The sequence below is a fragment of the Phaseolus vulgaris genome, chromosome 11 (genome assembly GCF_000499845.2).
Source record: "Phaseolus vulgaris cultivar G19833 chromosome 11, P. vulgaris v2.0, whole genome shotgun sequence".
Lineage (NCBI taxonomy): Eukaryota > Viridiplantae > Streptophyta > Magnoliopsida > Fabales > Fabaceae > Phaseolus > Phaseolus vulgaris.
In genome coordinates this window covers 24,285,734-24,302,951 of record NC_023749.2, presented here as the reverse complement: position 1 = coordinate 24,302,951, position 17,218 = coordinate 24,285,734, and the positions used below count along the sequence as shown (strand labels likewise).

Below are 17,218 nucleotides of genomic sequence, written 5' to 3'. Positions count from 1 at the left end.
CGAGGCGCTGATTGTTGGAATGCTCTTGGCCAAGGAGATGGGCGCGCAAAGCCTCTTGGCGAAGAGTGATTCACAGTTGATCACAGGGTAAGTGACTGGGGAGTATCAGGCAAAGGATCTGCGGATGGCAGCATATCTAAAGTATGTCCAAGTGTTGAAGGGAGCTTTCGCTACGTTTGAGCAGGTGCATGTCGCTAAAGAGCAAAATGCCAGAGCTGACCTGCTCGCCAAGCTGGCCAGCTCAGGCAAAGGGGGAAGGCAGAGGACAGTCATTCAAGAGACGCTCAAAACGCCGCGAAAGTTTGTGGCAGACAACAGGGTGGACGTTCTTCACATTAGCACAGCAAGAGGAAAGCCAAGGTGCCATCGCTCTTTGATTCAAGATACGGCGAGGACACCCCGCATCAGCACCTATGCGACCTCGCCCGAAGGAGAGAAGTGTGCGCAAGTATGTGCCTTGGAGGAAGGCGACACGTGGATGATGCCTTATAGGCGATACATTGCAGATGAGATTCTCCCAGCAGAGCCTGGAGAAGGAAAGAGGATAAGGAAGAACTCTGCAAGGTACACTCTCGTTGATGGAGTGCTATTTAGGCATGGGTTCACGCATCCAATTCTGACATGTGTGAGTGGCGACGAGTGTACCAGGATCATGTCAGAGCTTCACGAGGGGATTTGCGAAAGCCACATGGGGGGAAGATCATTGGCGTCCATGGTGATTCGCGCAGGGTTTTATTGGCCTTTGGTGAGGGAGGATTGTGCAAGATACGCCCAGCGGTGCAAGCAGTGCCAGATGCACGCAGACTGGCATAAGGCACCTCCAAAGGAACTGAGCTCGATTTACAGCCCATGGCCCTTCCACACATGGGGAATCGATATTTTGGGGCCTTTCCCTCTGGTGATAAGGCAGATGAAGTATTTGATAGTCGCCATCGAGTACTTCACGAAGTGGATAGAGGCAGAACCAGTGGCACAGATCACTGTGCACAAGGTACAACACTTTGTTTGGAAGAACATTGTGTGTCGTTTTAGGGTGCCAAGGCGTCTCATCTCAGATAATGCCACTAAGTTTGCGAGCCAACAGTTGGGGAAGTTGTGTGCAGAGGTAAGGATCAAGCAATTGTTTGCATCAGTCGAACACCCCCAGACAAATGCGCAGGTGGAGTCAGCAAATAGAGTTTTGCTGAGGGGATTGAAGCGAAGGCTTGAGAAAGCTAAAGGGGCGTGGGCAGAAGAAGTACCAAGGATCGTGTGGGCTTACCACACCACGCCTCAATCTTCCACTATGGAGACGCCGTTCAGCTTGGTAGATGGGTCAAACGCCATGATCCCGGTGGAGATTCACGAAAGCTCACCCCGCTTTCTGAGCTTTGTGACAGAGGAGTCCAATGAGGAAAGAAGGGTAAATCTAGACCTATTGGATGAGGCCAGAGAGGAAGCAAGGGTAAAGGCTGCAGCTATGAAGAGGAGGGTGGAGCATCAGTATAGCTCTAAGGTCAAACCGCGACAGTTCCAAGTAGCTGACTTGGTCATGCGGAAGGCTCATCCTTATGAGTTGAAGAACAAGTTGTCTCCCAAATGGACCGGACCCTTTAGAGTAACCGAAGCCAAGGGAAATGGTTTGTATAAGTTAGAAACTCTAGAAGGGGGCCCCATCCCACGCAGCTGGAATGCGGCCAATTTAAAATTTTATTTCAGTTGAAAATTAAGAAGCACACAGTCCATTTCCCTTGCCAGCTGATCAAAAAAAAAAAAAAAAAAAAGAAGCACACAGTTGTAAAGAGGACACTCTTTTTCCCTCTCGGGGGTTTTTTAATGAGGTCACCCAAGTAAAAAAGAAGTTCAAGAAAACTTTATCTCAGTTTTTCCCTCCCACGCGATGTAAGAGCAAAGATTAAGAAACAAAACAGAGACTCAAGGCGTCGCCAGGTGTAGGCGTCGCCAGGTGTAGACGTCGCCAGGCGTAGGCGTCGCCAGGTGTAGGCATCGCCAGATAAGGGAGCGGGCGTCAAAATCAAAGCAAGTAAAGGGAGCACATGCTCGTGCGCAGAGATCAACACATTAGCAAGGTACGGACAGTAAAGTTAAAATCCGGGTGTCTAGTCCCTGAGCAGGGGTTAAAGGATTCCTTCAAGACGCCCCCTCCTCAGGTAGGAATAGCTAGTCCCGGTGTCTAATGTTTAGACACCTCGCAAGGAAGTGGCGGGGGGCGTTTCCTTCGAGTGTGGGCATCAGACAGTAAGAAGTTTCGGAGCAGTGGAGAACCAGGTCACTTGGTGAAGATACACGCACTTGAGGAGAAGCGCCATTGATGTGATTCCACTAGCCATATAGAGAAAGGTTCTTGACCTTCTTAGGAATCACCTTGAGTTGGACATTATAGAGGCACTTTTCTTAGAGTTGGATCATTTGTTCTAAGACAAGAACTCACCAAAAACTAGTACCAAATCCCAAACTCATTTGGATGAACCAATTTTAGTCAAATTGAACCAAAAAAGAGGAGAAACTAAAAGGAACCGAACAGAATTGAAATTAAAAGGCAAGAACAGAACATAGGTGCTGGAAAAACAGAAAAATCGAACCAAAAAAACTCAAGAACACAAGACAACATGAACAATTGAAAGAGAAGAAAGGAAGGAGAAGAGAGTGCTCATGAAGATGGAAGAATGTTGGATGATCTCGCCACTAGAAGTGTGGGATGCTCCTAGATGAGAGTGATGCCGCCACTTGAGGACTCCAATGATCCATCAAGGTAAGACTAGAGAAGAAGGCTCCAAAAGCTCTCCAAAGTTCACTCAAAATTTGAGTAGAGTTTTCTTAGATTAATTCCAATCTGAATTTTACAAAGGAAGCACCTCTATTTATAGCCTAAGGTGCTGAAAAATAGGTGGGAAATTTCAAATAAACTCATTTGAAATTCCCACCAAAAACAAGTCACATGGGAGGTGTGACCTTTTTCTACTATGACACCTCCCAAAAACTACACCTACACCACTCTCCTAAGTCACATGGGTAATGTGACTTTATTTTACATTTCCACACTCCTTTATTTAATAACCACACCTCCTAAAACTATACAAGAGTATTTCAAAGCTTGGCCTTGCCCCTCATGGGATGGACTTGGGCTCTTTGGGCTCTGGCCTTATTGGGCTTGGGCTTGGGCTTTGGGCTTGGGCCTCATCTTTATTTTATGTCTTCTTTTAATTTTGAGAAGACTAAAAGGAAGAACTTCAAATGTGAGGGTGGATGTCCTCTTCCTCCATTAATAAAAGCCTCCTTTATTTGATTCTCATCAGCCATCCTTCGGGAAACCTTCTTCTTAGGCGTAATCACCAAAATCCCTGGTCATCTTGGTGTTTAGACACACCTGGGACGATACGGCGATGTTTCTCACACGCCTCTCCCTGGGCGTGGGCACCAAGAACACTGATCGCCTTGGTGTTTTCAGACACCCTATGGACGAAACGGCACTACCCTCGGGTGGGCCTCTCCTCAGGCGTGGGCACCAAGCGCGCAGAGATAAGGGCAAAGTTGCCTAGGTGTTTAGACACCCCGTGGATGATACGGCGCTGCTGTAATAGGCCTCTCCACGGGCGTGGGCACCAAAAGCGTGACTTTGTCCCAAGTGTTTAGACACGCTGAGGACGATACGACCTTGTGTTTAGCAGGTCTCTCCTCGAGCGTGGACACCAAGTACAGATAAGATAAGCCCTCCTCGCCTTCGAGCGATGTCGAGGCCATAGAGGAAAAGATAAAGCCCTCCCTCGCCCTTGGGCGATGTCGAGGCCATAGAAGAGACAAGACCCTTTCTCATCCTAAGTGATGACAAAGCTAGCAATACCTTTGGCAGTAAGCGCCTTGGGATTCAAGAAAGCGAAGAGCAAGTTGAAACTTTTGCAAGTTGTAGAGGCAAAAGAAGATCGAAGAGTAATAAGGAAAAAAAGTGAAGAGCACGAGTTATCAAAAGCCGTAAAGACAAGAGAAGTCCTCCTTCACCTTCGAGTGATGATGAGACACGAAGTGAAGTCCTCCCATGTCTTTGGGCGATGGCGAGGCAAGCGACGCCTTCATGAGGTAGATTCCTTGCAGATACGAGGGCCAAGAGAAGTTTGAAGCAAAAAGATCGAGAGAAGGGTATGCGTCACGACTTAGGAGGGGAGAGTAAAAGAGAAAGTCACGTGCTACCTAAAGAGTTGAAGGCAAAGCGACGAAGAGATACATCGGAGGTAAACACCAGTTACGCCTGTACCGTCCCGTCCCCGGGCGTTGACCAAAGTCAAAGTCAACGTATGTTAGGACCCCTCAAGGGGGCCCAAGGGAAGAAAGTCAACAGGTTGACCGCTGAAGGCATCGCCAAGGTGAGGCGTCTGAGGCGTTGCCAAGGTTAAGGCATCAACGGTTCCACCCCCCGATACCCATGGGTAGGAAAGACCGTGGAGGGGGCGACACCGCGAGAGGCCTCAGTACCTCAGAACAGTAATAAAGAGAAGAGAAAGGTGGCTTCAAGGCCATAGTTCTAGTACCAGTAGGGGGTAACCTGACTCGTGAAGTACCCACGCCACCGCTGGGTGACCCTGGGACAGATACGACCCATGAGAGGGCCACGCACAGGGGAGAACCATGTGCATGGTACGAGAGAAAGGTAGATACACTCCCAGGGCGAGTTACTAGAGGCTGGGGCGCATGAGTTGGCACCCATAAAATCACCCCTTTGCGCCAGATGCACTTCGAGAAAGGACGACTTACACGATGGATTATCCCTAAGTTGGGTTACGACGCTGTAAGGCTCTCACAGAGAATAGCGATCAAGTCAGAAGAATAGGTAGCAGTAATCACTAGACATCAATGTTTTCTTGAAAGTTCGTTAAGGTACGCATTGATTTAGTTTACGTTTCGAACGCTTTAAAGCACTTTAAACGCTTTAAATGCTTTAAACGTTTTAAACGCGTTGAACGTTTTTATACGCTTTAAATGCGCTTTAAGACGCTTTAAATGCTGGATGCGTTTAAAAGGGGCTTGAGACGTTTGAGACAGGGATCCGAGTTTTTTGACCTAATTCTCGCAGTTTCACACACACAAACCCAAGTTGTTTTCCTCGCGCACCCACTGTATGCACAGGCCATTAGGGAAGCACTAGTTACTCAGTCATTTTACCACCTTCAGAGCATCCTTTCACGGTGTTCCAATACGGAGGTGTGTCACTTTGATGTTTCTCGCTAGCTGACTTGATCGTCGGAGTGAAAACGGCCGCGAGGGCGCCCCTTTGCCCACTTCTTTTTAGGCACTCAAAGACGGAGCAGAACGAAGGTGTCGTGGCTCGCGAGGATAAGCCACGCACAAAGACGACCCTGGTCAACCAGCGGGAACATTTTGCACTCACCGTGGGGCCGATTTAAAACATCAGTCCCATCACACTGTTCTTCAGTCCCAAGTTTTCAAGCTACTATCTTGGAATTGCATGACAGCTAGAGGAAGTTCCAGAAACCACAGATGAAGAGATCCACGAGGCAAGGTACGACGCGCGCTGAGATTGAAGACATGACCATAGGACAACGCGACGTAGATGAGGCCGAACCCTTCACCCCACCAAGGGAGTTTTCTATGCCGTTTTCGCAGCAGATCCTGGAGACGGTGATTCCCAACACATTCACTGGGCCCAAGGTGACGTTCACGGGGATGGAGGACCCTGGGGCGCATCTCACTGCGTTCCACACGCAGATGATGTTAGTAGGCGGCTCCGACGCCGTAAGGTGCAAACTCTTCATGAGTACCTTGACTGGGATGGCCATGGACTGGTTCATCAGCCTCCCAGAAGGTCATATCACGACTTTTGCACAACTTTCGCAGTTATTTAGAGAGCAGTATCTAGCCAACAGGGCTCCACCCACAGTCTCATACGACCTGTTCGATGTGAAGCAATATCCAGGCGAGACCTTGAAGGAATACATAAACCGCTTTGGGGCGCAAGTGGTGAAGGTTTGGACCACAGAAGAGCCCATGATCGTATACGCATTCAAAAAGGGAGTGTGCCCTGGGCCTTTTTGCGAATCAATCATCCGCAACCGCCCCAAGACTTTTGCTGAGATAAGGTGTCGCGCGGTGGAACACATCGCCTCTGAGGGTGAAGTGTATGAGAAACGCACAAGTGTTGCGCCCGCGCGCCCAAGAGCACAGACGTGCGCGCAACCCGCCCCTACGAGGCAAGGAGGCCCCAACCCAGGGGTCGAGCAGAGGGAAACAGATCAGCGAGGGAAGGAAGTAGACCCCTAAGGCACAATTTTGTGGTGGAACTAAAAGACATCATCGTTGTGCCCAACATAGCTAATAGGTTGAGGCCACCGGTGAAGTCTGACAAGGTGCTGGGACCCCACAAGGAGTCGTGGTGCGAGTTTCACGAGGCGTTCGGGCACCATATCAACAACTGCCTAGCGCTGGGCTATCAATTGGATGAGCTGGTGAAGAATGGTTTCCTAAAAGATTATCTTGTTGGGTCTACTGCGACCACAGCCTTGGAGGTACCAGAGGAGGGTCAGGAGCATGAAATTCCGATCCATGGAGACGTGCACACCATTTCTGGTGGCTTCTCTGGAGGAGGGCCCACTGCCTCTCAGCGTAAGAGGTATGTGAGGTCAGTGAATTCAGTTGCTGAGGAATTTTCGAATGACTTGTGGGAGTCAGACCTCGTGTTCACAAGAGCTGACCTACGTGACGTTGTCCCACATGACAATGACCCAGTGGTCATTTCGGTCGTCACCGTCGGAAGAAAGGTGCATAAGGTTCTCGTCGACCAGGGCAGTTCCACGGATGTCATGTTTTGGTCGCCCTTCAACAAGCTACAGTTGTCCCCTGACTTATTGAGGCCCTACACCGGATGCCCGTATGGGTTCGCAGACAACCCAGTTGAGGTACGTGGCTATCTAGAGCTAAGGACAACGTTTACCGATGGAGCGGCGTCACGTTCCGAGAGTATTCAGTACTTAGTAGTAAACGCCAATTCAGCCTACAACATCTTGTTAGGCAGACCAACGCTGAATAGGCCAAGGGCAGTGGCCTCCACACGCCACATGAAGATGAAGCTACCAGATCTTAGTGGCAAAGTGATCGTAATCAAGTCAGATTAGGAAGAGGCCCGAAAATGCTATGAAAATAGCCTGAAGACAAAGAGAGGCACTCTTTGCATTCCTTCTTACTGTTCATCTTCTCTGTGATTTCTGCGACTTTTGCGCTCTTCTTCTTCACGAAAGCTCGCGTCTTTTCAACTTCCAACCACAAAGGTATGGTTTTTCTACTCCGATCCTCCTTACACTTCACTGTATTGATCTCATAACTGCCTGGGACTGTTTATTTTTCTTGCATTTCTCTGTGTTCTTCTCCTTTCCTCTGCTTTCTTCATTCTTTCCTCTTTTCTGGATTTCTCGCGTGGGTAGGGTTTTTCTAGGGTTTCTTTTCCCCTTTCTGCCTTAACCTCATTCGTTGAACCCTTCCTTTTCTTTATTCTTCAGCTCTTCTCAACAAACTATGGCGCGTACAAAAACGACGTCCAATCCTCCTCCTCCAAAGGTCAACTATAAGGCCCTTTATTCATGGGCTTCTGACGAACTCTTAAATGAATGCACCACCTTAACTACCGTTGAAGACGTAGAGGACCATCTGGGTGACCCGCGATTGTACAAATTCAATACCTTCTGCAGAACCCACGACTCCCACATCTCCATCTGCCATGGCACCCCTAGGGAGCCAGTTTGCGTGGACGACAGGTCCAATGGGGGAAAACCCTTCTTCTTCTTCAATCAAATGGTATTTAAGCGTGTTGGTGTGCGCCTCCCCTTTACAGCCTTCGAGAGGGAGCTGCTTACGGAGATCAACATAGCCCCCGCCCAGCTACACCCCAATAGCTGGGCATTCGTCAGGGCTTTCCAGATTTTGTGTGGGTACCTGGGTGTCCCACCCTTAATGGACGTTTTCCGTCCTTTCTTTGAAGTGAAAAAGCAAGGGAAAAGCCTTTGGGTGAGCTTTTCCGGAATCGTTGGCAGAATTCTCCTCACACTCTTCCAGAACTCTTACAAGGGTTGGAAAGGTAAATTCTTCAGGGTGTGTTGCGCCAAACACGACCCCACAGCCTTGGATGACTTTCCTCTGTACTGGACGGAGAAGCCCAATCTGACCAAGGCCAAATCTTTGGACAAGCTATCCTTCGCTGATAGGGAGGTGTGTGTGGCCTTAGCTGACCAGAAGATCGTTTTCCACACCTTGACACTTATAGCTTGCGAATTTAATGCAAGCGGCCTTTCTACATACTTCGGTAGGAATTACTTGTCTTCTTCGTTTTCACCTTTTCATGTGTTTTCTGTTGTTGCTGTGTGCGTTGTTTGTCTGCTTCGAGCTTATGCATATGTTGTTTAACTGATATCAGTTCTGACCCTTGCTCTTTGTTTGCTGTGGCGTAGCCTCTGTGATGGATTCGTCCAGGCGTCTTGCGTTAGCTAGGAAACTGAAGAGTATCAGCAAGGCGATCGCTGGGAAAGTTGGCGCCCTTGACGCTCCCTCTGAAGCCCCCCACAGTCCAAGTCCACGAAACACTGCTACCACCACAGATTCACCACACAGCCTCCAAACAACCAACTCACCTCCACCCATTGCTGCGGTCCCCCTGGCTGCGGCTTGCACTCCCGCTCCAGCCCCCCTTGACAAGGGCAAGGGCGTCTTGGTGGTTCCTTCCGATGACGAAAGCTCTGGTGAAGGGCAGGTCTTTAAGAGGAGGAAGACTAGCTGGGTTGTCTCTTCCCCATCCGCCTCCCCCCCACGTGGAGAGTCGTCGAGGGACAACCTCCCTAGCGCCACCTCTCCCCCACAACAAACAGTCCAAGAAGGAGGGGCAGAATCCACACCTCTACCAACACAAACTGCTCCTCAGGCCCCTGAGGTCCTATCTATTCCCCCAGCGATCAAGCAGCTAATGAAGGGTTTTAATGAGCGATCGTCGGGGAGCACCTTGGCTGAGGCTAAGAAGGAAGGCATGCCCTACTACATGGGGGCCTTCTTAGCCATTGCACTCGATTGGCGCACTCAAGCACAAGCCAAAGCCATCGAGGTGCGGACCCTTCAGACCCTCCAGCGGGAGGTGACCACCCTGAAGGAAGAGAGGTCGAAGCTGGAGGTTACTTATCAAGCCTCCCTGGCGGAGATCCAGAAGGCAAGGGAAACAGTTAAAAAGGTGGAGGAAGTAGCCACCCTGAGACTGCGCGAGGCTGACTAGAGGCATGCGGACCTTATGGGCTCCCTGGTCCCTCTGCAGGCAGAGGTGGTCGAGCTGAGGGTGGCGGCTGAGGCCTCCAAAGCTCTTGGGGTGAAGCTAAACGAGGTTGAGGGGGAGCTAGCTGCGAAGACTGAAGCTCTCAAACTTCTCTAGGCTGGTCAAGACAAGTCCCAAGCTGAAGTGAACGAGCTTCAGTGGAGAAGGAGTTTCTGGAGAAACAGCTAGCCTCCAAGGATGCCAAGATCGAGGAGATGGGGAAGACCAACCAAGACCTCCACAACAACATGGCCGGTACCTTCAACGAAGGGTTCAAAGAGGCTTTGGCCCAGGCCCTATGTGAGAACCCGGGGATCAACACTTCCAACTGTGACCCTAGCAACCACATCGTCGAAGGGAAAGTTGTGTCCCTCGACCTTGGGGAGTGAACAATGCCTGCTGACGTATATATTTGAACCTTTCCCTGTAATTTCGTGTATATATTTGAACCTATCTGTAATTCTGACATCTGCCTTTATTTATTTAACTGCCATTCGACTCCTATCTTTACACTTTTGTTTGCCTTTTAGCTTTTCTTACACCTTTATCTGCTTCTGCTTTCTTCACTTATACCGAGTGTATTATCTCCCTTACATCTCTTCATAGCTTTGATCGCAACCCTTTAGGTAACACGCACCATTCTTTCTTTGCCTCTTCTTCTGAGTCACGATGCACCCCCTTTGGTGACTCGCGCTTTCGCGCTTCTTCCTCTTCTTGCTATTCGATTTTCTCTGGCCTTCAGGGCTCACGAAAGCCTCCAACTTGTCTCTTATTTTACTTGTTTGAGTCCTCAGGCGCTCACTATCAAAGGCATAGCTGGCTCTTCCATCACTTCAAGATGGAAAAGGGGATCTCATCTCTTCTCTTCAAGTCAGGTTACTCCTCACTGGTACTAGAACTATGGCCTTGAAGCCACCTGTCTCTTTTCTTTATTACTGTTCTGAGGTACTGAAGCCTCTCGTGGTGTCGCCCCCTCCATGGTCTTTCCTACCCATGGGTATCGGGGGTGACACCGTCGATGCCTTAACCTGGCGACGCGTCATCCTGGCGACGCCTTAAGCGGTCAACCTGTTGACTTTCTTCCCTTGGGCCCCCTTGAGGGGTCCCAACATACGTTGACTTTGACTTTGACTTTGACTTTGGTCAATGCCCGGGGACGGGACGGTACACCAGTTAAGCATGAAGCGTCAGATACACATAGTTACACATAGAAGTTTGGGGCAGATGAACAACACATACAACAATAAGAGAAAGCACATTAAAGGGCAAAGATAAAAAAGATAAGTTGTACCGACCAGGTCATCGGTTGTGATGACGTGCCTGGCACGTGACCATGTGGGGCGTGCTCAGCAAAACACGTGGACAAGTGAGAAACAAATGGTTCAGGAGTGAGCATAGTTGCCGATACATGGAACTGGCGTTTGTTCCGGCCGGTTAACCTGGGTCGTCTTTATGCGTGGCTTGTGTTAACAAGTTAGGGCACCTTCGTTTTGCTTCGTTTGTCAGTACCTGAAAAAAGAAGAACAAAGGGGCGCCCTCGCGGCCGTTTGCACTCTGACGATCAAGTCAGCTAGCGAGAAACACCAAAATACTAGAAACTGTATAATTATCTCAATGACTGAAACTGTATGATTTAACTGTGTTGCCCTAATTGTCTTGTACTCTCAGCGGATGCGCCGTCAAGGACAATTAGGGTCTTCGCTCTGTATGTCTATCTGGGAACTAGGTTAAACTCGTGTAACTGTGGACTGAAAAACACGTACCTCTCTAGGGCTTGTTTGCGCCCTATATATAAGTGAAAACTAGGGTTTTACCTCTGCGTTGCCTGCTATTATCTAGGGTTCCTTGGAGAAGGTCCTTGCGCCGCTATCTTTAGGATCTTAGCGTATCTGGCCCATGGACTTCCCTTACCTTGGAGTGCAATGTATAATCCCATGGCCCCTTGGGCTCTAACTTGAGCGCTGTATTTATCGCGCCATCATATCGTTCGAATCCCCTAAATGGACACGTGTCATGCATGCAGCTTTCCCTGGGTACCTTCAATGAGCACGTGGGCATTACCACGTGCCCCTTTGACTTGATCATTTATTCTGTACACAGGGATCCACAGTGTCGCTGCCTTAGGGTTATTCCCTCGTGTGGCCCCCCTCTCTGTGAAATGCTTACGTCATACGGGTTGATTCTTTAGGCGATGTCTTGCTAAGGCGATGTCTTACTCAGGCGATGTCCGTTTAGGCGATGTCTCTTCTGCGCGATGCTTCTCTTGGGCGATGGGCGATGAACCGTCTCGGTGGTGACACATCTCGGCGATAACCGATTATTTATACTGCAGACCGCTGCTTTTACATACGGCGACTACGTTGACTTCTTGACTACCTACCTTTCTTTTGTCCACGTCATCATACCCGATGACCTGGTCGGTACACAAGCCCCCCAGTCTTGAGCTGATAACTTGTTTTCAGCGAAAAGACTAAAGCTTGCCCCCTACTGCCCTTGCGGCGTTTTGATGACGTGCCATCTTCCGATCGATTGACGTGACATTTCTGTTCGTCGGCACAACGTACCCTCAAGGGCTTTGACGATGTGACATTCTCTGAGTGCTATAAATGACGTTTTAATCCGTACCTTTACCTTGCGACATGTGGCCCACTCACGAAACGCTTGCTTTACTGCTTCAATCATGAGGCTCGAATCTTGAAAACCCCGCATCTCAACTCATTGTCTCTGCTTCTTTCGTATCTCTCTCGCACTATTCACCTTCTTTCCGAGAACTTCTTGCCCCACGTTCTTTCTTTGCGACCCTTCTCTTCGTTGCGTTACTGAACCCTTGACCCCCAGTTTCTTTACTGCTAGTACACTCTAGGATGTCTACCAATCCATCTTCCTCCCGAGTAAGTTACAAGGATCTCTATCCCTGGGCTTCGAGTGAACTACTCGACGAGTACTCTTGCTTACTTTCTACCAGGGCCCTGAGGGAGCACGTGGGGGAAGCATGCTCCTACGACCATCGTGCCTTCTCAAAGAGGCACGATGCTGACATCGTCGTGCTCCCTTGCCCCATGGGGGAGCCGGTGTGCAGGGATGAACGATCCAATAACGGGGTCCCCTTTTTCTACTTCTATCAAGTAGTTTTTAAGTGCGTTGGCATACGCCTTCCCTTTTCCAGGTTCGAGAGGGAGTTGTTAACGGAGATGAACACCGCTCCAGCCCAACTGTACCCTAACAGTTGGGCCTTCGTGAAGGCCTTTGACATTTTGTTTGGCTTCCTTGGATGTGCGCCTTCTGTGGACATTTTTCTTCACTTCTTTGAGGTGAAGAGGCAGAGAAACAATCTTTGGGTAACTCTTAGCAATGTCCCTGGTAGGATTCTTTTGACTCCTTTTCAGCAAGCCTTCACAGGGTGGAAAGGCAGGTTTTTTAAGGTATGCTGCTCCAGCTTGGTGCCTTCTGCCCTGGACGGCTTTCCTTTGTACTGGACAAAGGACGCCAAAGCTTTGAAATCTAAACCCCTTAAGAAACTGTCTTCAAGGGATCAGGAAGCTTGCAAGATCCTGGCGGGTGTTGGAGGATTTGATGCGGCTGCTTTAATAAGTTTGGAATATAATGCCGAGCTTCTGAAAAGATATATATGTGTGTGAGGCTTTTTCATGACCTTCCCGCTTCTTATTATGATTGCACTCAGAGATACTTTGTTTCACGTATGTCTCTTACTATACTTTACTCCTTTCTTTCACGTAGGTTCAAAGTTACACGATCATCAGAGAACTCTTCTGACTCGGGCTTTGCGGTTTGGAGACGGGGCCTTTAAGTCGCACTGCTTGAAGCCTGGGGCCCTTGACGAGTGATGTGCTCTTGCTTTTTGTGTGGATATCTAGGACGTGTATAGGATTACAATTCCATTTTGCAAATGCTACAAACTTCGTCTGTAACCCTAACATTGGTTCTGCACTTTTATTTATGCCGAAATGCTATTTAAATTATCTTGCATGCCTGTGTTCTTTGTCATGTCGTGCACGTCACTCCGATATTGCCTTTATGCTTGGCGTGAATTCCTTAGACTTTGTTTATGGCTCTGCTCGGCCTTCGCTTTTGTGAGGGATGCCTTCCTGTTTGAACCGTCTTGTTCGAACCTTCCGCATTATCGTGCCCGAGCTCATTTGAGACGGTGGGCGACATACTGCTCGCAGCGGTGTCAGACCGCCTAGCTCTTCGTTTGACGACGACCTGTCGGCGGTCGTGCACACTTCGCAGACCGCCCCTTCGCACTACCCGATCATGTCATCGCCCTGGGTGACTCGAGGAGGATAAGTTTAAACTTCGGCGACCTACGTGGCTTCGCGCGCTAATGCGCACGCCGGTTACTGATTTGACACTTCACCAACCCCCTGCCATCAAATGACACGTGGATTCATCAACGGTTGTTATTTCGTGTCGTTTGCGCTTCCCATAACTTTCGAAATTCTAAACTTCTCGTGCCACCTTACTGTTAAATTATCTTCCTGCTTTACTTTCAAACCTTCGATACGCTCTGGTGAACGCTTCGACTCCCCAATCATCATTTCCTCGTACGCTCCTTTGATCATAAAAAGGTAAACCCTTCATTACTTCGTTGGTGCTCACCGCATTTTGATCAACTTGCATCATCCTTTAATTGTTCGACGCATACATTATGGGCTGTTTGTTCTTTGTCTTGCTTTTTTCCCTGCGCCTCTAGGTTTTCTTTCCCTTTCTACGACCCTGTTGTTCATGCTGCTTTCCCTTCCTATTCTTCGAATCGGATCATTCCTTTTAGCAATCCTCTGCCTTCCTTTTCTTACTTTCCTTTCGTCTTTCCTGCAGTTCTCGATGGCTCGTACAGGTGCCACCCCCGCCCCTTCTCGAAACCCTCCTTCGAAATCTCGCAAACAACCTTCGTCAGGAAACCCCTCCACGTCTCGTAACCCATCTAGAGATCCTGGCATCCTTTCAAACCGGGCTCAGAGACCTGCGCCCTCTTGTCCCAACCAATCGCAATCAACTCCCCCGCAAACTAACGCCACCGCCCGCCCCATTCCTGATTACAGACTGTTGTATTCCTGGGCTCCTCCAGCCCTGCTGAATGAGACTTCCTCGATTAACTCTGAGGCTGACGTTCTTCGCTTGAGAGATAAGACCCACCTGACGTTCCATAAGGAGCATGATGACAAGGTTGTTATTCGTCCTTGTCCTCGCGGGGAACCCGTTTGTACTGATAGCGAGGGCAACGATGGTCACCCTTTCTGCTTTGTTTACGCTACCGTGTTCAAGAAGGTTAAGCTCAAGTTTCCCTTTACTCGCTTTGAGAGGGAGCTTCTTACTGAGCTTGATATTGCCCCTGCCCAGCTGCATCCCAATGGCTGGGCGTTTGTCAGGGCATACCAAATTGTTTGCGCACATTTAGGCCATCCAGCCTCTGTAGACGTGTTCCTATTTTTGTTTGAGGCCAAAAACCCCGGGGACCGCTTATGAGTAAGTTTTAATGGGATTGCTGGGAGATCCATCCTCTCCATTTTCCAACAATCTTATAAGGTTTGGAAGGGTAAGTTCGTTCGCATTTGCTGTAATGACCAGAGTCCCACACTTCTCGATGGGTTTCCCTTGTACTGGGTTGACAAGGGAAAAAAGGATTCTCAGGATCACTTTCGGAAGGCTAGGAGTCCAGAGAAGATGGGGGAGCTCGATAGAGACCTGTGCCACTTCTGGAAGGAAGTTGCCTCGACCAATACCACCTTACCTACCTCTTCAATCATCAAGTTCGAATTTTATGAGAGTCAACTAGACTTTTACATAGGTCTGTTCCCCCACTCCACCTGGATTTTTCTTCCTGTGCCAAATCTGTTTTACTTCTTTACTAAGTTTGTTCGCATTACATATCCTGCGCTTACCTTTGCACTGCTAATTATCTGTGTCTGTAATTGTATTGATTTGTGGACATCGATCACTTCGTGCAGACACAATGCTGGGAAAAGATCATATGGCTAGGCTGCGTTCCGTAGTCAAACGCCACAAACTCGCCGCGGGCTCTCAAACCGTTCCGAATTCTGTGGCGGAAGCCGCTGTTGCCCGAGGCGAGCTTCCTCCCGTGGGCTCATCTTCCCTTATCGCCCCTCCTGCCCCTTCGAGGAAGAAGCAGCCGCCAAAGAGGGCCAAGAGGAAGAATCCCATAATGGTGTCGGATGAGGAGGATGACGAGAGCACTGAAGATGGGCTGATCCGCAAAAGGAATAGGGCAACCGTCGCCGAGCTACCCGCAAACGAGAGTACGGGCCCAGATTATGCGGAAAATCCCCCCAGTGTCTCTACACCCTTTGAGAGTGCTGGGGATGCTTTACCGTCAAACACCTCAGCTGCTGGGGGCATTCCGGAGCAAACTACGGACATTCGGCGGTCTCCCCAACCTGTAGTGGAGCCAGACGTGTCGCCGCCGCGCCCTGATGTTCCCCTGGTTGTCCATACTTATGAGGGCAGCGAAGAAAACCAACCCCCGACCCCTCTTCCAATCCCTGCTCTTCCTGCCCCTATCGAGGAGGTCTTGAAAGCCCACGCCGCTTACCTTAGCACTATGACCACCGAGTGCGTAGAGAAACGCCTTCACCAGATGATGGGCGAGGCTTTAAGGGACTCCTTGGGCTAGTATAAATCCGAAGCTGGTGTTGCGAAGGACCAAGTCCAACAACTTAAGCGTGATCTGACGATGCGGGGATTGGAGTTTTCGCGGTTAGAGAATGCTCTGAAGGAGGAGTTGCGGAGCGAACGCAAAAACAGCGCTGAACTGGGCCAAAAACTCAACGCCAAACTCTCAGAGGTCACTGAACTCGAGGGTAGACTCATGCATCAGCAGGAGAAAATAGCAGGCCTTGAGGAGACTCTCAAGGCTAAAAGGGACTACGCAGATGAGCTCGAGGCCAAGTCGATTGAGAGGGAGGGTCTGCTAGGTAGCATCAAAGCCGACATGGACCAAAAAGCCAAGGAACTGAGCGAGAAATATAAGGAGCTGAACGAATTTGCTGCGAAACTTGCTCAGGCACTTGAGGAGAACGAAAAGCTGAAGAAACAAAGTGAAGAACTCGACCTCAACGCCGCGGACGTTCGGACTTCCGGGTTCGGCGCAGCCTTGGAACAGTTCGCTTATGCTTACCCCGACTTGGACCTCTCCCAGTTCTCAATTTGCCATGAAGTGGTAGACGGCAAAATCGTACCCTCAGACTGACGTTTTCATTTGTTCTTATTTGACATTTTCTTTAGAAACACTCTGAAAGACTTACATATTCGACCTCTGTCTATGTGCAACGAATCTGTTCGTACTGACTTCTTTCTTCAAACCGTGTCAACTTATGCTCATTGTTCCGTCCGGTTGACCAGGACGTCTTCGTGCGCGACCTCAACCGTCAGCTAGGGACCCCTTCCCACTGGTTACCTATGGATTCCTGCAAAAAAGAGGACAAAGAGGCGCCCTAGCGGTCGTTTGCACTCCGATGCTCAAGTCAGCCAGCAAGAAACACCAAAACTGTTCACCTACGTCTCTGAGCACCGCGTATGGCATACTGAAGGTGGTAAAAAGAACTGTGTATTGTGTGTTTGTGTTCTCTCTCTTAGGCAAAGATATTCCCAAGTCCCTTGTTCGTAACCCTGAAGCACGAGCAAGCAACTAGAGAGTTTTGGTAAATTTGCCAAAAGTTCGAACCCTGTTTCCAACATTCTCAGCTCTATTTAAACTACCCAAGCATTTAAAGCGCCTTAAAGCGCTTTTAATCACAAACGTAACGCACTCATTAAAGCGTTTAATTAGAAAACGTAGCGCATTTAAGAAGTTGAAACGCTTGGGAGCCATCATAGTACTTGAACGCTCGAAACGGGAATTGTATTGAATGACTTTAATTACCTGGCACCTGACTAAAAGGTGTTTCT

At 49.3% G+C, this 17,218-nt stretch overlaps 1 protein-coding gene across 1 annotated transcript; it reads left to right on the top strand.

The window, feature by feature from the left end:
• Positions 1-5,538: 5,538 nt before the first annotated feature.
• LOC137837476 (uncharacterized) lies at positions 5,539-7,121 on the top strand. The gene is made up of 2 exons (XM_068646474.1): positions 5,539-6,128; positions 6,329-7,121. Exons 1-2 carry the CDS (start codon positions 5,539-5,541, stop codon positions 7,119-7,121), a joined length of 1,383 nt encoding a protein of 460 aa, XP_068502575.1.
• Positions 7,122-17,218: the final 10,097 nt, after the last annotated feature.